We start from the raw sequence: 21,844 nt of genomic DNA, 5'->3' as shown, positions 1-21,844 counted from the left end.
TTACAAAGTGCCACGCAGGCAATCACTTCCCTGAACTCCCTCCCTTACTTTAATGCAATGTGCCATTACCCACTGCAATACACCATCCAAATGTGCCTCTGGAAATGTGAGATGAAGCAGGGAACAGCTCTGCTGCTTACCTTCATGAATCCCACCAAAGACATGCAGCTTGGGCCTGACCCTCCTCTGCACTGTGTTCAGCAGCTCCACACAGCCCACTCTCTGCAGCTCCTTGGGAACCCAGTCTCGAAAACCTGGAGGCAAAAAGCAGTCAGAGCATTAAATTTCCCCTATTCAGGTGAGGTTTCACCTATTCTTTCAGGAAGTCATCATTCACACAGGGCTTATTCCATTATCTCCAGTCGTAACCTCTCCATTAAAGCGCACAATAGCTTTTAAGAAATGTTTTTCACTGTCACTTTGTCTTCCTTAAGACTTCCTCCCTCCATCTGCATTAATATTTTCCCTGGATGTGATTTGTTTTTTTGAACTATAGGTTTCTTCCACCTTGAAACCCCAGGCACTGCTGCAGAATTTTCCTGGCACTGCTGCAGATTTTGCAGATTTTTCTTCCCTTTCCCCTGGCTCTTACAGCAGTCAGCTCCGTGGTTACTCCAGAAACGAAACAGCTCAGGGAGATGAGCTGAGCCACCTCTCAATCCCAAACATTTAAAATACACAGCCCCAAAGATTTCAAGTACAGACTAGCACAGCTTCTGGAGGATGTGGTCTGCAGGCATCAGGTCACTTCTGAGCCTTCGTCACTGTGCAAAAATTGCAAAGCAACTCCCAACAAGCCAGTGCTAATTGACCACGCTGCCACTTGGTGTTCTGGACAGTACAGAAAAATGTAAAAAGCTGACATGAGTCCCTGCAGGAGCCTGCTGGCTGGACTGGCATGGAAAGCATCAGCAGGACAAGGGAATGGGGAGAAATGAAAGGGAAATGAGGAGCCACGTCCAGTGTAGCACCATTCTACTGACTTTAAAATGAGCTTGGCTAAATTTTAGAGTGACCAAAGAGTCCAGTTACAGCTCTACTTCCCTTAATATTCACTTAACATTAATAAGTAAACACTCGTTTAAAAACCAGTATTTCATCAATGTTGTCATGCAGGCTGAGACCTAGAGCCCCTCATTTTAGGGACAGTACTGACACCTAATCTGTGTCTGAAGCAACCTTTTGAAACTGAGCTTCATTATCTCCTTCAAACACAAAATTATTCACTGACAGCACTCATTAGTGTCTGCAGCATCACAGTATTTCTGTATGAAGCCAGTGGTGGATGAGCAACCCATGGAAAACAGCGCCCATGAAACATTATAAACACACTTGGGTTGGTTTTTCTTTGCTTCTTTGGGAAAATGAAGTGATTGAGAGAGTGCTGTTCAAGGCCCTGGTTTGCAGTACACTGGCAGCTCCAGCAAGGTTAAAGGGAATTTGCTGATCTTCTTACAACATTCTCTAAGCAGCATTAAAAAATTAACCAGAACATAAAAGAGCAGTGAGTACATTGGTCAAAAACTTGTTCTGGAGTTTTCTTCTTTTCCCTTAGCTTGGATTGCTGACTCTTAACTTAATTGTGGTAAAAAAAACACAACTGAGTGGTTTTTAAACATGCATTAATTCCTGACTCCACAGTCACCAAGAAGCTCTAAAAGAACACTGAGCCAGCCTGGAAACACTTAAAATGCTGGTTTATTTGATTAAAATGCAATTCTGAGAAGATTTTACATATTCACTACCACAAATGTAGTAAGTGACTGTGATTTGGCCACTTCCTGTGACTGTGTGACCCCCTTGGGTTGCAAGAACTTCCTAAAACCCTGACAAAAACCCTAAAACCCTGACAAAAACCCTAAAACCCTGACAAAAATCACTCTTCTCCCAGTAAGGGGAACGAAGCCACTGCCACACTTCCTCATGGTGATCTGATAAGTGACATTTGTGAGAGTCTCAGGTGCTGTGAACCCAGCTGAGACAGTGAAGCCACAGTCCCAGGCTGCCTGCCACATGTGTCTGGAGCAAAGGCAGCCAAAAATTCATTATTCTGCCTAGTGGAGGGGAGACAGGAGAGTGGGGCTTCCCAAAAGGGTTCAGTGAGGGCTCCAAGGATTTCGGATATGCCAAAGCTGAGCCCTGCTCCCTCTCTGCTGGGTGAGTGTCCTGGGGTCCTTCTGGGACTAGCAGGGCTTCGTTTAAATTAAAAACTGAGCTCAGCCAATGATTCACACTGACAAGACAAGCAAAACTCAACTAAATGAGAAACTTTAGCTGCCTAATGAAGAAACAAATTATGCATTCAGAGGCTGGTGCTCACCTGTCATTAGATCAAGTTAGGAACAATTATCTAAGAACATAATTTTATTCCTTCACAAATTTTTTTTATGAGCCAATTAATACCTTTAAAACTATTCTTACATATTCTAAGTTTACAAGGACATTATCAAGGAGAAGATGTGACTGCAAAGTTCCAAACTCTTGACTGCTGCTCTCAAACCTTAAAATGACACGACACTGTAGTGAGAAAAGGTTTCAAAAGTTTTAGTCAATCTCTAAAAAGTCATAAGGGATTGAAAACTGGTTGTCAGATGAATAGTACTCTTAAATAAAATGTCATACTATAATGGTTATGGTGTCAGATATTTGATCTTCCCTAGCTTGAATTTAATAAAAAAATTCAAGGGGTTTTTTGTGGTTTTTTTTTTTATGGAAACTCAACAGATCAGCTAAGCCTAATAATAATTTTCCACTTCTTTCAGAAAGTTTTTCAATGCACAGTTTTTACTCTGGGTGCAATTACAATATATCTTCCAGCACTATCAACTTTGCTCACTTCGAAAGTAAAATTCTCATGCAAAAAAAAAAAAAAAAAAAAAAAAAAACAACAAAAAAAAAACCACAGAGAACTTTTGTTTCACTTACCAAGGGGAGGTCCATGTGTCATTAGTATATCAATTCCCTCAGGAATAAGGTTCCACTTGTCCAGCAAAGACTGACCTCTGGGTAGATTAAAGCCCCATCCATTAAACCATGGTGTCCTTTGGGGAAAATAAGACAAACTGCATCAGTGTAAAATAAAAACATCTCTTCCCTTCTCCTATTATTTTTATGAATTAAAACAATTTCTGTGCTTCAGACAGCCTTTTTTGAAGGGGATGCCTCTAACACACACTGATTTAAATACATGCATATGATAAAATGTACATTTGAATTTAGATTAATGTCTGATGTTGTTTTTGTACCTTGAGTGCATTCAGCCCTGGGGGCATTTACTCACTAGAGTGAAAGGGAAAAACACTAAAATAACAGAGTCTAAATCTCAAGCTTTTTATCAAAGTTTGGGAAATGTTCAAACACAAGAACTCCTTCCCTATGCTAACTACCAAAACAACCCAAACATTTTTTTGGAGGCAAAAATCAGTTTCTGGCAGCACAGGGCAGCAGTAGCAGTTCAACAAGAGGCTCAACGGGGCAGCACCATCTGTGCCACTGTGGCATCTCACTAAACTCAACCTTGCTCCTTTCAGCACTTTTATTACCAGAGCACTGTCACAAAACTGGGGTTTGAACCCCTGAGCCTCCCACAGATACAGGAAAAACATAATAAAAATAATAAAAGAAATAAACATTCACACAATGTGTAGACTTACAGTGGCTTTTCAAAGGCATCTTATAATTTAAAATCCATTTAGTATTTCTGAAGGAAAATTGACACCCTCAGTGTTCTCCAGCTGAGCACAGAGTCGTTGTGAGACATTTTATCCACCAATCCAAGCATGCAGCAATGAAAAGCACATTTTCTAGTAGTTTTTTAACATGGTTTTTTATCATAGAACTTTTGCAACACCTAATTTTGATACAGGTCTATCATAATTAAGCCTTTCCCTATCAAACAAGCACACAGTTGCTCTGATGAAATACAGGAATATTTAGATTTGCTACCAATAACCTTTCTCAGTATTGTACTAATTTTAAGAGTTTCCATCTGTGTGTGTGCTTCCTAGAGCTCAGGCAACAGTTTCGGACTTTGATTTCTAGGTAAGATTCTCCTGTCCTAGCCCTGGTCATATTTCTGAAAGTTCTAGGTAGGATTCTCCTGTCCTAGCCCATATTTCTGAAAGTTCAGGCTACTCCTGAAGTCTTCTGTGTGCTGCAGTTCTGAAAACAGAAAACAAAAACTGGGGGCAAAGAACAACCACAAACCAACCCTGAAAATACCCATACCTGTTAAAACAGAGATCATTCGAGTCCTGTGTAATTTCATTATGTAATCTGCCTCCTCTACCCTCTAAATTATTCATTTTTCCAGCCTCAAATATGTATTTGAGTGGGAATGTCCTGCTGAGAAGACATCCCTAATTTTTATTTTTTCTTCTAACGGAAGCATTTTGTTTTGCTGAGACACCAATTGGACCAATGAGGACTGCACCCAGCTCTGTGGATGATCTGCATTCCTGACAACTGGCAGGATGGAAAAGCAGCAGGCACTGCTAATATAGGGGCAGGAAGGTCACTGGTGCCTTTGTGACAAATAATAGACATAGCCCATGTAGTCCTGCTGCATAATGCTCATACTACACACACACACACAGCAACTCATTCAGGCCAGCAGACTTCCTCAATGAACACTGACAAAAGATAGGAAAATGAGATGTTGGCCAAACATTTCATGTGAGCCGTGGGCTCCTCGTGTGCTCAGCCACAGGAGAGGCTTCACCTCTCACAGCTGCCTTGCTCTGCACCCACCAAAACACCCCAAAACCCTCCTGTGTTTAAAGCAAGGTACCACCAAGGTTTGTGTGCAGCTGCATTAAAAATGAAGGCTGGGTCTTGGCTTTAAACCACAAGAATTTCTGCTTTCCTGAAACACCTATCTTAAGTTCCCCTTCCTATAACATTCCTGGGTTTTAACCCATGGAGATTATTGTAACCTTCAGGGCTGCAGGCAGAAGTTAAAATATCCCTTCCTCTAACATTCCTAGATTTTAACCTATGGAGATTAAAATATCAGAAGTTAAAATATGGTTTGGCTAAACATTCAGCTGCTTAAAACAAACAAACACACAGAGCTGGGGTCAAACTTTTCACTGTCAATTAATGATTCTTTCCCCACTTGCATTTCTCCTGCAGATAAGACTGTAGTTATTACAACACAGTTAAAGCTGAAATGTGAAACCACATCTGTGATTTCTCTGCAGCTCTTTGGAGACCACGACCACAGGAAAAAAAAAAAAACAACCTGGATTTGTCTGCAGGATTTTTATTTTATTTTCTTCTGAAGCACTGTGGAAAGAGGAGGAGGGGAACCTGAGCTCAGATATATTCCTCATTCACCAACCTCTGTAATTAGCTGTGACTAACAGGCGCCACATGGGAAGAAAACTTTCGAGAAACCTTCCTCATTATGCACAAAAAAAGATGGTCAAGTACTTATTTAATATACTAAAGATTTTTATACAAAAGGGGCAAATCAAAGAGAAGAGCAGGCACGACTGAAGAACACCTGGATTACAGATTTAGGCTTCAGGCATTTAGAACATGGAACAGTGCATAATTCCTGACAGCACTGCAGGCTGGCCAGGCAAACGGAGGGTCCCTGTTTTGGAGGGGGCTCAGGCTTTGCCAGAAAGCCAAGGATGTGCTCAGAACAGCACCAAGAAGCCAAGGAGCTGCATGGCCCAGGCTCAGGGAGCACAGGGAAGGTGAGCTGATGTTGGCTGTGAGCACAGGATGGGGTCGGTGTGCTGTGAGCCCTGGGAGGGGCTGGTCACCCCAGCAAACTCCAAATTCCTGCAGGAAACACAAAGCCTGCTCTGTGGATCAGAGAGGGAGATTTTACTGCTGCTAGTGCCTTTTTTTGCATACCCAAGAGTCAAACAGAGTCACTCTCAAGTCTAAGTAACTTAGAAGAAAGGAATTGTGCACAGAGTTAGGTGCCTTCTGCAATGTATTTTCAAGCTGGTTACTTACTGTGAGAAAGCACTTCCTGTCTAGGAAGAAATGTAGATGATGAATTTTGGCTGCACTGTCATGGTTTAACCCCACAGCCCTTTTCCTTACCTCCCATGGGGTGGGAGAGAGAATCAGAGGGGTAAAAGCACACATACCCACTTGTGGCAATCAAGCACAAGTAAGTAATAAAGGCTACTTAGTCATTAGCAGCAATATTTCAGATCTGACCTAATTCTTTTTTCCTATGGATCTCTGAGCCGAATATTTCAGCTAATTCCTAAAACTTGATTTTTCAAGTATAGCTGGCAACAGCAGCAAGTTATTGAATTTAATAAAAAAATTCAAGGTTTTTTTTTTAGGGATAATATGATGCTGAATAATGCCACAAGGGAGGCGTGGATGGCAAACCCAGGGACTGGTGATGAGAGATTACAAATGATTTTGTCATTTTAGGTTTGATGGAGCAGAACACAGCCCATGTGCAGAGGAACCTAACTGAGGCTCTGCTACTCAGAACCACAGCTCACAGCTTTCCCCACGTGCCAGCAAACCCCCACGGGCATCCCTGCTCCCCAAGAGCTCACCTGGCAGCTCAGGGGATACCCTCGTGAGGGGCAGACACCTGGCCCATCCCTGCTCTCCTCAGCTCCCAATTCCTGCAGGAATCCCCACAGATCCCCCTCCACCTGGCCTTTTGGAAGCCACCTTTTCTGCAGTTCAGAGGAGGAGGCTGCAAATTATCTTCACACCTCGTGCTGCAAGAGGTGCAGACACTGCTGGACATCGCGGCAGGAGGGAGGGAATGCTAAACTCCCCAATAAGGCTCATCCTCCCTTCAATTTTTAATTTGTTTCTTAACAAATTAAGATTTTTTTTTCCAGGTGCTCTGGGAGAATCCCTGGACAAATCCATCTGCTTCCAGCAGCTTCAGCAGGTGACCAGGTCTCCCTTCTCCCAGGTAAGCACTGTACAGCTTTATTATTTTACTAATACATTAAAAAACACCCCAAACAAGCCTGCAACAAAAGCACAGCCATGGAGCATGATTTCATGGCACAAAAGGTCACAACTGCTCCTTGGTGCATTCACCTCAGGACCAACACTCCCACATGAGGAAAGGGGACACAAAGTCCCCAAAGTTCACCCAGGTAGCACAGAAATGTCAACTCCTTCTGCAGCTTTAAAGCTTTTGAAGGGTGGCAACTCCTACAACCTACTTTCATCCCTTCTCTGGCTCATGCCTTTAATTACCTGATCCTCAGAGCTCAACAACTCCAAAGGTAAATGTACAGTGAGACCTTCTAGATTCACATTTTCCTCTGAACTCCACCAGCAAATCCATTTATTTCAATAGTTACTTCCAAACAGGATTAGAAAAATGAATTATCTCATAGATCTTTAATCCCAGCTATTCATTCATTTTTAAGGATACACAGTCTTTTAGGAAAGCTTCAATTTTATCTTCAATCCAATGAGTAAAGTGCACAGGAGGCAAAAATCTCATTCAGTCTCCTTGCACAGGATAACAGCTGAGGGAGCATCTAAAAGGCATCCCAGTGGGAAGCACTTCCACACCACCAATAACAACAACAAGATGCTCTCTATTGTTATCAGCATTCAAAGGGAGCACACAGCCCTGGCTCAGGAGGGAGGGAGGCAGCTCCAGCAGCAGAACAGAACTGGGGGGACAGGACAGGGATGTGCAGCCCTGGAACCATGGGAGCACCCTACAGACACATCCCCAAAGCACCCACTGCACTCCTGGGCCAAGGCTGCAGGGCAGCAAAGTTGTCCGGGCCCAGGACATTGCTCTGGCTGCCCTGGGTGACTCCAGACCCTGGCAGGGGCTCAGGGACCTTGGCACGGAGTCACAAACACCTGTGCCTTTGATTTTAGCCCATGGAAACAATTCCCAACCTTGTGTGAGGAGATACAAGCCACACAAGTTTGAGTAGAATGATAGTGAATTTGTCACAAGGTGAAAAAGTAGAATTTTGGGGTTTTTAGAATGGGGATTCAAGAGGCAAGATGGAGGAATCTGGGTGTGTCCTGCCCTTCTTGTCCTCCATCTTCTGCTGTGATGGTGGCACTTCTGGATTGGTTTAGAGTAGAGACAGACTGTCTAACAGAGGTGATGGGTATTGGAAAATTATTGTAAATAAAGTACACCTAGTTCTTAGTTAACACCATCCCAAGGATGGTCAGAGAAAGAAAGTAACAGGTAAGAGAAAATAAACAACCCTGAAAAGCAGAGCTGAGCAATCTCAAGTTCTTGTTCAGTCATGGGGCTGGGCAAAAAAGAATTTCTAACACCTTGGGAGCCATTTCAACCACAGAAACAAAGTGACAGAACAGCCACCAACAGTGACTTTTGTGCAGGGAGAAGGAGGAGAAGGAGGAGAAGGAGGAGAAGGAGGAGAAGGAGGAGAAGGAGGAGAAGGAGGAGAAGGAGGAGAAGGAGGAGAAGGAGGAGAAGGAGGAGAAGGAGGAGAAGGAGGAGAAGGAGGAGAAGGAGGAGAAGGAGGAGAAGGAGGAGAAGGAGGAGAAGGAGGAGAAGGAGGAGAAGGAGGAGAAGGAGGAGAAGGAGGAGAAGGAGGAGAAGGAGGAGAAGGAGGAGAAGGAGGAGAAGGAGGAGAAGGAGGAGAAGGAGGAGAAGGAGGAGAAGAAGGAGAAGGAGGAGAAGAAGGAGAAGGAGGTTCCAGTGCCCCCTGTCCCCAAGGGCACACTCACAGGGTTTCCAGGACCAGCAGCACACACTGTCCCACGGGAATGCACACACAGGGACAGGGACAAGGGCAGGAGGGGAGAGCCTGGGGCATCATCCAGACAAAACACTGAGCAGGGCAAGTGCACAATGCATTTGAACCTCAGGTTTCAGCTTTTCTGTTTTTCCCATTCTGTGCTGCTTTAGTGTGTGGGTCTGAGCTTCACATGAGGGGATGGTGAGCTCTGTGCACAGAGCAGGGAGACAAAACAATTCCTGCTCCAGCTGGGCACCAAGGACAAATGATCCCAATCTCAGCCCAAGAGCACAAACCCCGTGGGCTGGAGAGAGAAAAACAAGCAGGGTGGGACTGCAGGGGCTAAAGCTGGAATGGGACAATGAACTGCAAGATGCAAATGGAGCAGAACTGATCCAAGGCAGAGAGCCCGGGAGCGCTGGGGCATTTTGGGGCCATTTTGGTTCATCTTGGGTGCAGGCCTGGCTGGGCTCTGGTGCTGCCCAAGGTGGATCCATGGAGGAGATGCTTTGAATCAATCCCTGCTTGATTCTTTAGCTCTGCCCAGCCCCTGCTCTAGGGCAGCCTGCACAAGGCATCACATTGAGGAAGCACATTTTACAGCAGCTTCTGTAAAGCCACTGAAACCTGCCTTTGGTGCCACTAAAGTGCTTTTTTGGGTGAAGCTCCTTTTTATAGTGAAGATTCAAATGCTTTTTCATAATGTAACAACCAGCAGGAAATGGTAAAGGCTAAATTGTTTCCTAAATGTGCTCATTATGTGCAGTGCTGTGACATGGGTGAGAGGCACAGCCTGGGGGCTCCAGCTGGATGCCATTCCCACCAGCACTCACCTGCTGTGCCTCAGTGTCCCATTTAGAAAGGGAGAATAATAACACAGAACAGAAAGGAGCACTGGTTCCTTGGGAGTTTGCTTACCCTGCATCTTGAAACAGCTGAAGCTCTCACAGAAGTGAATCATCGGTGCTGCAATTATGTTAGCCATGTACCTTCTTATTACCAGCCTGCACTTCACTCAGGAAGTCTCTAAAACATAGTTCAGCTATTTTCACAAGGTCAGAAAAACCTGAAACCTCAACAACCTGCTGGTTGTTTTGATTGGTTGTGCTTTGCAGGTTTTCTCTTTCTAACTCACAGTCTCTAACCTCTAACCTCCCTGGTTATCTAAATGACAAAGCATTTGAGGTGCAGGACCCCCATCCTGCACTGAGTTTGGAGGGAAGGAGCCCTGCAGTGCCTTTTCCCTGGGGAGCAGGGAATGAGAAGCTGCAGGATCCCCTCAGCAGCCAGCATGACCTGGCATCCTCCTTGCACCAGGCAATTCTCAATTTCTGACTGGCCAGTGCAGGTCTGAGTTTAAACTCCTGTCAGACACAGATTCAGGCCTGGATCTGTGAGAGCTGTGAAAAATCCAGGACCTTTACTGTTGCCATACATCCTGTTCCATGGATGTGCTGATCTGGACCAGATCATCACATCAAACAGTGACAGGACAGCAGCAAGTGCAGCTTTAGCCATCCATACAGCTGCAAAATGGAACATGGAAAGAATTCCCTCCTGCATCTCCCCTCTCTCAGTGTCTGCACATCTCTGCCTCCAGGCTGCTCCAGCTGTTATTGACAGGTAACTGAGCTCTGGTCCCCAAATCTACAGCCAAATCTACCACCTCTGTGGGTACCTTTCACTTATTTCTCCTCTCTGATGGTCCACACCAGCCACTGACATCTCCCACCCTATGCCTGCAATAGTTAGCGACCCTTTTTGCCAAGGATTGTCCATTCATGTTAACAATACCAGAACATCACAGTTTTTATGAAAACTCATCTGTGGGGAAGATGTGTTTTAGTAAAAAGAAAAAAAAAAGAATTGAGTTAAGAAATAAATAAAAATACACCAGGGTTTAAGAGACTTGAGAGCAAAGGAGCAGGAGGTGGGAAGCCCAGTAATGTCACAGAGACACTGAGGACAGCAGGACACAGCAGTGAAGAACACAATGAGGCAGAGCAGTGGACACCACCACTGGAAAGGAGAGGAAGGGAGTAGGTGAATTTCTCAAGTTTATGATCCAGGCAACCTTTGTTTAAGTACCCAAATTGCTCATCAAAGGAAATTTCCTCCAAACCTTCTGGGGCTTCCCAATCCCTAACTGCATTGCAATTATTTTATTTAGGGCTTTACCTAATGAGATCTGGGAGATATTTTAATATCCTCCAAAAAATTGAAAATAATTCAAACTTGACTCAAGGGCTAATTTCATTCTACTTTTAAAAAGCACAGAATTACAAAGGCCTATGAACAGAATCAAGTAGCAGACTTTACACATCTGCTCTGTAGAGCTGGGGCTGGCTGGAAGGATAGACCTGGCTTAAGTTAGGACCAGACTCAAATGGATCCAGACATGAAGCACAGTGGTGCTGCACTGTGGCAGCAGCTCAGAGCCACAGAGTACACTCTGGACTGACTTGCAGAACTCCTTCTCATTGTGGAGTGAGCCCTTGTAGTCCTTCAATCCCACACTGCATCCCAGCGCAGGGCACACGTGCCCTCGAATCATCGAAGGATGCTGCAGCACGGAAAAGAACTGAAATGACTCAAGTTCTTACGGCAAAATTGTGTGGTCTTTGTAAAAACACACAGAACCTTCAAATATCTGTCTAGAGGAAGGAGCTCTCTGGTCCTGAAGCTCACCACAACATGAATCAAATCTGCTCCCAGGGACATGCCAAGGGAAAGAGGAAACAAAAGAAAAAAAGAACAAACCAGCTGTCTAAAATTTTGATTCCATTTTGCTCAACAACTGTGCATGTTTGAGAATGATGCTTGGATGCTTGATTTCTCAGAGTAAGTGCGATTATAACATGCTATTGTACCACATCTTAAATTAATTTCCTACATTCCTCTCATTCTGTGCAGGAAATGTAAATTGACAAAACTTCCACCCCAGGTCAGTCTGGGAGAGGCTTTTACTAGCAGTCCTGCTTCTGTGATGACAACACACATTAAAGTAGAGCAAAAAAAAGAAAAAAAAAAAAAAAGAAAAAGAAAAGTAAAGAGCTGTCCCCCAACACACACTTAATAGTGCAGATCTTCAACCCATGGGGGTAGTCTGTGTGCTTGACATGTAAAACAGAAACATCTGAACAGATTTTCTGAACAAAATCTGAAATACTGGTCTAATTACATCCAGTACAGTAGTTGAATATTTTATATACTTGTAAAAGCAGCACTTGGAAAATATTAACAGAAACAGGTCAGACTTTAAAACAAATAAGCTGCATTTCAGTGAATTATGAAAGAAATGTTCCCAGGTGTAAGTTAGTGTAACAAATAAACCACTCCAAAGTAGTTATGTCAACCTGCCCTGTTAGTGAAATTGGTTCTTGCTCCTAAGAAACAACCTCTGGATATTTAATTATTTGGAATGCTCCTTAAAGCAGAATTCTTTAGCATTGATAAAGTCTCTGTAGTTCCTCCAAAAGGCTCTGAGGGTCAGCAGATGTGATAGCTTGTTCATTAATTAATGCCACAGACCAGACAAATTCCAGACACAGATTTTTATGCAGTGTTTCAGCACCTTTTTGTATGTTTATATCTGCAGCCTGTGCTGCTCCTAATGTACACAACACTTAATGACACCTACAGGAAAGGTCTTTTTTGTACTGAGGAGCCCTAGCACATAACATCACAAAGAAAAAGGCTTGGGTCTGGATGTCTTAGCTGCCTGTGCTTTTCCCATTCTAATTCCCAGAGTTATCAAACCACTTTGCTGTTCCTGAAAAAATACATGAACCAAAACCAACCCAAAGGAACACCAGAAGCACAAACCTCTCATCACAGTCACAGGAACTTGAAGGCTTTCAAAAACTCTTTCGGGTGCTTCACAAGCAGTCAATAATTCAGGCTCAGAACAGTCTGGTCAGAGCACTGTTTACAGAGGTGCAGAACTAGGCTGGCTAACCCAAAAATAAATTTGCCAGAATACATGCCTAAGAAGCTTGCATCAAGTCAATCAGACAGCAGACACAGAATCCTGCCCTCCATGGCTTTCACCATTAGTCTTTACCAATAATTTAATTATTCTTAGCTATTCCAATGACCTAAAATAAGACACTGAGATTGCTTATTGCCAGATGGTGCTGTTTATCTAGAAATACCACCACTATTTTCATGTATGTTTTGCTCAAAATGCTGGCCAGCATTCCTCAATAAGAAACTGAAACTTTCCAGAATGCCTGCTAGGAAAACCAAACAAGGCTCACATGCATGAAATCCTCCAAACACGCACAGCCCACAATATTTAATTGTAGGAACTTGTAACGTAATCTTCTAAATATTTACAGGAAAGAATGGAAACACTTGGTTATAATTAGGTCACAGGATACTCCCAGCATTTCTTGTTTGTCTGAGGTCTGTGCTCCCTTCCGTTCCAGCTTATTCTTGATGTAAAGTCTCTTATCCTCACTAACCAGATGAAAACTGAGTTCCCAGTGTCACAATACATGCTTAGCTGGCATTTAGGTAGGGTACAAAATACCATGGCTTGGTCTTAAGCCGTCCTTTACTGGTTTTCTGTTTAATTGGAAGTTCTAGGTAGTGTGACTCATGTGAAAGCTATGCAGGATGGTTCATTGTCTTCATTTATTACAGACCTTGCTTCATGCAGAAATTCAACACCTGGCATACTCAAAATTCCACCTTTGCTGAAAAACGTGATCCAGCCTTGGAGCCTGCAGGAAGGGAAAGTTAAAGCTCCTGTCCAGTCTTCATCAAAAACCACTGCTACCTCATCTGCCAAATTCTGCCTCCCAACAAACGTCCTCTGCAAAGCCATCTGGGGAAAGGGATGATCATGGGTCTCAAAATGCACATCACACCTCCCTCTCAGCTCAGGAACCCTCAGGAGACTCAGCTGCAAGCAAAGTCCACACAAACAGAAAATCCCACACCTGATGTACACCTGGTGCATACAACACGTGCACTTGGGCGTGGATATATTTATATATATGTATAATATAAATAAACATTCATTCCCTGCTGCTCGGCTTGTATCAGGAGAGCTGAAATACAGCTTCCAGAAATGGCTCAGTGCACTCCCAAACCAACGAGAGCTCCAAGTGCTGCAGCCCTCAAGCATGAGCAAACATTTCCAGGTTGTTACCTGGAGGAGCTGTCTCATGTATGAGCCAACTCAGCAAATCAATTAAGGTAATGCAGCTACTTGATCAACAGATGAACACAAAGGGAGAGATGTGAAAGAGGAGATATGAAAGAGGGGAAAAACATAAGGATCATTAAAAAAAAGGCAGCTGAAAAGACTGGAGAGAGCATTCAGCGTCACAGAGGCAAACAGAGAATTATTTTAATTGAAAAGGATCTGTTTAAGCAGTGGGTCACTCCTTTTTGTTGCCTTCAAGATTAAACAAGGAACTCTGATGACAGTTGGGTCGTTTACACAACATTTAATTTTTGGAGCCACTCCCCCTTGTCCTGTCCCTCCGTGCCCTGGTCCCAGTCCCTCTCCAGCTCTCCTGTAACCCCTCCAGGCACTGGAAAGCTGCTGGAAGATCACCCTGGAGCCCTCTCTTGTCTCCAGGCTGAACAAGCCCAACTCTCTCAGCCTATCTCTGCAGGAGAGGTGCTCCAGCCAAGCTGTAGTGGCACAATTACATATTCACCCCTTGGGATATTATATACTCATAATTTTTTTTAAAAGCTGCATTCAAAGAAAAGTTGTGAGCTCATATTACGAGTTCCCAGCTGAAGTAAATTTTTTACTGATGAGTTACCAGCCTATGAACTGGTGGTTTATAACAGAAAGGCAGACTGACATTTAAATAGAGTGGCACTAGAATAATGGCTTTACATTAGTATTTTATGGGAGGCCGAATAACCACAGAGTTAACATACTGTATTTTCTGGCAATAAAAAACCCTTTGAAAACAAAAGGTCATTTTATTTGATAATGTAAATGAATTAGATCTGTATTGTACGGCCGAGAGAGTAAAGGAAAGATTAATTCTTAGAGAAGAAGTCAATATATCAGCATGGCTAGGATTGGTTTGGTTTTAATTCCTTAAGCATGCTGTAAAGCCTGCAGTTCATAACCCACAGCCATATATTGCTGTACACTGGGGGTTTTAGCACAGGCCCTGGACTTGAGGCTGATCTGATAAAAATCTGAAAGTTGCAGCAGGCCATTATGTGGGCAAACGATTCATTTTCTATTCACCTCCTTGTCGTGTCAGTGCAGGGGTCATCTAAAGAGGGGGCCAATTCATCAAACTGTCAGAGCCCATGAGGAGGAGCATGTTAATGGGACTTTTATTTCACCCAGGAAAGCAGGGCTCTGACAGCAACCAGAAAATATGGCCTTGATGTTGCTGTTTATTAGCAATGCTGAGATCAGTCCTAATAGGTGCCAAGGAGGCGGTGTTTGATAAAGCACGGGGTGTCAGAGCCTGCAGCAGGCACAAATCAGGCACACGAGGGGCTGGGTGTGAGCACAGAGCCTGAGCCTGCACGGGACACACGCTGGGGTCTTCAAAAGTACGCTAAGAATAAACAAAACCAACAAAAAATGGAGAGAAACAAAGAAAGAAACCAATAAAAACAAAAAAAAAAGACAAAAAAAACCCAACCCCCCCCAAAAAAACCCAACAGAAAACCAACAAAAAAAATCAAAAAAACCCAGCAAAAACAAAAAAAAAACCAACAAAAAACCAACAACAAAAAAACCAATCAAAAAAGAAAAAAAAAAAACCAAAACGCAACAAAAACCCAACAGAAAACCAAAAAACAATACCCAAAAACCAACCAAAAAAAAAAACCAAAAAAATCCACCCCCAAAAAAACCAAAACGACAACAAAAAAACCCCAAACAAAAAGCTAAAAAAGAACTCCAAAAATTCCCAAAAACAAAAAAGAGAAAAAGAAAAAACCAAACAAAAAAACCTCAAAAAACCAAAATCAACCAACCAAACAACAAAAAAAGGAAAAATCAACAAAAAACTCCCGAAAACCAAAAAAGTCTCAAAAACCAAATAAACAACAAAACAAAAAATCCCCAAACAAACAAAAAACCAACAAAAACAAACAAAAAAGCAATAAGAACAATAAAAAAAACCCCAAAAACAAAGAAAAAAAAAACCCAAAACCCCAATATAAAAACCCCAAAAAACAAAAAAACACCCAAAAACCAACAAAAAAACCCGACCCCCCCAAAAAAAACCAAACAAAAAAGCAAAACAACAACAACAACAACAAAAAACCAAACAAAAAAAAATGCCAAACAAACAAAAATAAAACCAAAAAAGCCACCCCTCACCCCTAAAATACCAAAATGCAGCAGCTCTTTTCCTGCACTTAGAGGTAGGTGAACCTTTGCTATATTCAGTGCCTGCCTGGCTCCCCTGCTAGGCAAACACAGTGGCTCAGAAAAAGCCCTAAATTTGGTGCAGGAGTGCTGAGCTTCCAGGATTGCCTTGATGGGAGGCCAGCACAGCTCTGATGCCCTCTGAGAGCTGCCAGGACTGGAAATGCTCCCAGGCCAGCCCCAGAGCTGGGCTTAGCTAAGCCAGAGCCAGGCAGGAGCAGTCAGGTCTCTGCCAGATCAGGCACCCAAAGGGTTCAGCCCTGGCCCCAAAAACACAGTGCTAAAATAATGCTAAAATCAACACACAGAGCACTTCATTTCTTGCCCAAAGCCTCTCTCCAAAATTGATGTTCTTAACACAAATTGCCACCCCAAGAGTAAAGAAGCAAACCAGGATATCTGAAAGGGAAGGAGTGGGAGATATAAGAGATGCTCAGTTTTTGAAGGGCACTGGACTCATTTTAGCAGCAGCCAAGTCATTTGCTGTGTGGGTGATGGATGTAAAATTTTAAATTAATTATTTTAGTAATGCTCCCCTACATGATTTCTCAGAGTGCAATGTATTTTATACTGCAGGCCATGGTAGGCTTTATAATTAACTACTTTTTGAAGCCATTTTAATTATTTCCCCCCACCCCCCATCACCATTATTTCCAAATGAATAGAGAGCTAACATTAAATAGCCTTCTAAATAGAGAGCTGCAGCAATCTGCTCTGGTAGGATGAAGCACTTGCAATCACTACCCCAGCAATGCCCCAAAAAGGTTTAAGCAGCTGAAAGGAAATATGTTGTCAAAGGGAAACCTTGGGCACTAACAGGGCATGCAAGTCCCCAGCTGAGTCAATTTTTTTCTTGGTGGAAAAGGAAAGCTACTGTGGTTTTGGCTGCTCAAAATATCCTCATCCTGAATTATCTTTTCCTTTTCTCCATTGTCTGGGTCTTCCTCTTGAAGGCAGCAGTACCAGAGCTGGAATGAGGTGATTCAGAACCAAGTTCTCCCTGACTGGGGTGATTCAGGAGCCTGGGGTGGCCCTGCCTTCCCTCTGGGAACAGCTGCCCCTGGAGGAAATGGAAATACAGAAACTTCCACAGACACTGGAGGGTTTGATGTGCAGCCTTGGAAGAAGCTTGGGTTGATGTAAAAATAAAAGTACACAGACATAAAGCAGAAAAATCATAAACTCATGTTTCTAGAGTTGTAAGTAAGAATATGCCTTAAGTAAGTGAGAAACTGCACTGGGCAAGGTTGTGAAAGGCTTTTAGTGCAGTAATGTAATTGTGTAAGAGTTCAGGTGTTATCATAGGAGCACATGTGTGTGTACATGTGATAGCAGCCCATGGGATAAAAGTATCCACAGGGCAGCAGAATGAAGTAAAGGTGACAGGTTAGAAAAACAAAACAAACTTGGTGGCAGCTTTCCATTGGGTTAGAAAGTTCTGTATTGCCTTGTAATGAAAAAACTTGTGACTGCTCTGAGCTATGGCTGAGTTCTTGCTCCTCTAAAACCTCACAGCCTCTGAGGCTGATGTTTATCTGAGCAATAAATGGTTTTTAGCCCAAAACCAGTCCCATCCCTTCATTAAGACATCAATAATTGCCCCCTGCCAGTGGACAGGCACAATTCCACCTCCTGAGGCTGCAGAAAGGTGTTTTTCTCTGTTAACAAAACATCCTGCTCCTCTGCTGAGCCTCCCCCTGCCACAGGCACTGCTCTCTTTTCCTGATGAGCCCGAGGTGAGGCCACTGACAGCACCCTTGTCAACAAAAATGGGAAGAACTTTTTGGTTGTTTGCTTTTACAGGGTTCAGAACTTCAACCAGCCCAAATGTGGGACCGGAGAATGAGAGCACTGGGCTCAGGACTGGCTGTTCAGGGCAGGGGCTGCTTCCCTGACAGCAAAACTCACAGCCTTAGCACCAAACTACAGCTTTGAATAGAACAATGCACTCCTGCTGCAAAAGAAATAGATGAAGAACAACGAGGACACTCCTCCTGTCCTAATCTTCTGTTGACAATGCCCTTTTGAATGGTAAAAATTATATTTTCCCTTACACTTTCGTACTTTTTAATTTAAACATAAGGCACAGCACCTGTACTGCACAGAAAATACATTAGATTGAAAAGAAATGCAGGAAGCTAAAAGGTAGTTAAAATAACTATCTTTGAAACCTTTAGATGGCTGTTTTCACAGCTACAAGAAATATAAATGTTGATGTGTAAAATCTTAATGGTTATGAGCTGCATGTTTATATTTCTCAGCGACAGTGGTGTTAAAAACATTAAAGTCAGTTCACTGTGAGCAAATGGAGCAGTACAGAAATTTGGAACTATGCTGAGCATCTTTTAGAAAAGTACTGAAGAGGGTTTTCTGTCATTGACAGTGCATTAATTAGCCATGACCACAGTATTCTGTTAGTGTAAGTACAATTACCTATACTGTACTATTAACTTATAAATAGCATCATAAACTATATAAATAGTACTTATAAACTAAATAAACTTATAAAGAGTATTATTAAAAGGTATTATAAGTATAGTATATAAACTCATAATACTTACTCATAACAGTATTATAAACTTATAATAATAATAATAGTATATAAACTTATAATAATATTATAAACTTAGAAAACTTACAGGAAGGGAGGTCTGAATTTTTTGGTAATGTCACACCTTCATCTAGAAACATTGTGTAGTCAAACTATGAGCACAAATCTGCTCCAAAAGCTTTGCAAGAGTGTATTCCTAAAATGCCTGCCCAACCTCCTGGAGGTATTGCTCTTATTTTGAAACAAGAGAAAACCTGCACGTTAATCCCAATGACATTGCTACAGGAACCTTATTTACAGTATGATTAAAAAATGGCCCTTTCTTACAGCCTCATTAAATCTAAGCCTCATTTAACTACCAGGACATTTTTACAATGGGTTTGCTGACATACCATGATAAATGTCTGTATAACATCCTTCAACAATAGCCCTGACTACAGCCATAACCACAAAGTGTATAAACACTGCACCAGCTCTAACAATGTGCTCTCCTCAATAGTAGGAAGTGAAGTACCACTAAAGACATTTTTACTAAGCCCCACGTCTCCAAACCTGTGTTTTGCTTTAGGTTTTTTCATTGGTTTCTCTTTTGTTTTGGGGGGGCTTCTTTGTTTTCCCTTCTCTGCGGGAAAAGAAATTCAAATGACGGAGAATTAAGATGTTAAACTTTGAAAAATACCACAGGCCCCTTTGAAATGGTGACCTAGGCAGAAAGGTTTCCTGAAATTTGATTCTTTGGAGATAAAAGGGCTGGCAGGAGGATGAAAGCAGCCCTACCCTTTTTTCCATGTCAGAGAAATGAATGGCACAGCTTATGAATACGTGTAAGGCACCCATTGAGGAGCCACGCTGGTGCCTGTTTGTCCTGAAATCTCAGTGTCAGGTTACTCACGGCACTGTGAGCCAGCACCAGCTCCATCCACAGCAGCCATGAGGGCCACAAGAAGCACTCTGGAGATTTAACAAACTTTTCAAACTTGCAGGCAAGGAATTAAAATGCATTTTTGTGGGAATCATGCTTTCAAAACACCTCTATAAATGGTCCTCCACTGTAACTTACTCCTGCAAGGCATCAGGAGCACCAGAAGTGTACAACAAACCAAAAGTGAGCAGGCTCAAATGCTTTCCTGTTCCTAGCTGGCCTCTGATTTAATTTCACATCAAATGATATCTCCAAGCTGGACATGGTAAACCTACAGTATTTTCGCTGGAGACCAGGGTCTGACATTCTGTCCAAATGAAATTTCCCAGTTGTCCCAAACACTTTTTATCTTATTTCCATGCTAGCAGCTTGAAATGTCACTATGCATTGCCACAATGACAGATGAGCAAAGGCACAAGAAAACAACAGAGCTGCTTTCTCCAATGAACCATGCCTGGCAAATGTGAAAATTCACTTTTGCCCCTGGCTCCTGGCCCACTCCCAGGTATTGATGGTAACAGCTCAATAATGTGACTTCACACAGGTTGAAATACAGAGCATGAGTAAAGAAAACTTTGTATGTATGTATGTATATAAATACTCATTTAAATACTTATTGCAAAACACCACTGAGGGTCAAATCTTGCAAATATTTGTATGCATGTATATAAATACTCATATAAAACCTTATTGAAAAACACCACTAAGGGTCAAATCTTGCAAATATTTGTACCTATGTATATAAATACTCATTTAAATACTCATATAAATACCTTTTTAAAAACACCACCAAGGGTCAAATCTTGCAAATATTTTTTTGCTTTCTTAGCACAGGTTATCAGATCCTGACAGCAACAAACACCCTGGGATACAGGAGATTAAGTCACGTGTCCATAATACATATTTTATGTGGATTAATAGACTGAGACCTAGATGATAGTGGTAAAAAACTAGAAAACCCTTCAGAAAACATTTTTGTAGGAGATGATGCCTCTTGCTCCCAGTGATTTCAGAACCTACAGGCATCCCTTCAGTGGCAGCAGGGGGGAGAGCACAGGAAAATTTCTTACTGCCATAACTTACAAATTCCTACCAAATACAGTGGGCAACTTCAAACTGTGAACTGGGCTTTTCTCTTTGCTAAATCCTGCAGTGCCTCCTCCTGTGTGGTGCTGAAAGGAGCAGGGAGCATTGGGATGGGATGCAGCAACCCCCACACCAGTGTGTGAAATGCTGCTCTCAGCCAAGCCAGGGTTGGAAATTTCACCCATGATTTATTTTTCAATAAGTTCATCTCTTGCTGTCCTGCTCTTTGGTGTTGCTTTGCTTCAGAGAGCACAGAAGACACGAGAAGGTGCATTTCTGTTAGCAGCATCTCCTTTAAAAATTTGCATCCTACCCTCCCTAGAAGGCCCTGCTGCCTTCCATTCCCCAAGACAAGCTGCTGCTCAGCCTTCCCCTGCCTTTATCATCACAAGAAATCATTTTTTGGCACAATAAAGCCCAGAGGTCACCATGGTGTCTTTTATGAGCATTAGGAAACAAACTTTTTAGTGGAAGGTAGGCTAAAAATCAAGCCCTGCACCGTATTTTGGCTACATTCCCCTGCAGAAGTTCATCTGCACGACTCTTTTCTTTAAAAGTACAAAACTGAGGCCCCATGTGGCCAGAATTCCCCAGGGCTGAGATGACACAAATGAGGCACACCATATTTTGGGGGTGTGTTTTCAGAGCACAGTGGGATCCCCCTGAAACCTTCCTCTGCCAGGGATGCAGGAGATCACACCTGCCCCCCTCACTCCCACAGCCATTTCCTTACAGCAATGTAAGCTTGGATTTCTCCTTAGCTTAGCTTCCCTTGCCACACCTGAGAGCAAAAGGGAAAGGGAAGACAGATGGGATGGTGAATTCAGTCCATACAATACTCCAGTAATATTTTAACCTGTATATTTAAGGTGTATATTATATTTTATTCCAACTTCTATTTGAACCAATACAAGTGGTGAAAAAAAACTTTGCTCAGAAAGCTCAGTTCAGGAGGTATGAACAAAAAACTGCTTAAAAACCAAACAGAAAACTAGAGAAACAGCCTCAACATGTCCTACACACAAGGCCAGTACCCCTGTGCATGCATGCAGAAACACAGTGCCTCTATTACACTTACATGCAACATTATTATCCTTATATGCAGCACACTCCATCTCTTTTCTCATATCTACACATAAATAGGCAAGAGGCTGCAATCAAGCAATCAAATCAGCACGAGGATTTGGCATGTTGAAGGAGTTTGACACACTTTGCAC

General features: G+C 42.7%; 1 protein-coding gene across 4 annotated transcripts in view; it reads right to left on the bottom strand.

The window, feature by feature from the left end:
* Positions 1-21,844, bottom strand: part of MPPED2 (metallophosphoesterase domain containing 2) — a 120,672-nt gene that overhangs the window by 3,467 nt on the left and 95,361 nt on the right. For all 4 annotated transcript variants that reach the window (XM_066551720.1, XM_066551716.1, XM_066551719.1 and 1 more), the window contains exons 5-6: positions 2,926-3,041; positions 141-254 (exon numbers count right to left, since the gene is read on the bottom strand). In XM_066551720.1, coding sequence (XP_066407817.1) covers positions 141-254; positions 2,926-3,041 — 230 coding nt within the window. The remainder of the gene's footprint in view (positions 1-140; positions 255-2,925; positions 3,042-21,844) is intronic.

This window comes from Molothrus aeneus, chromosome 6 (assembly GCF_037042795.1).
Source record: "Molothrus aeneus isolate 106 chromosome 6, BPBGC_Maene_1.0, whole genome shotgun sequence".
In the NCBI taxonomy this organism is placed as follows: Eukaryota; Metazoa; Chordata; class Aves; order Passeriformes; family Icteridae; genus Molothrus; species Molothrus aeneus.
Note: the sequence above shows the minus strand (reverse complement) of the source record. Positions and strands in the feature narration are given on the sequence as shown.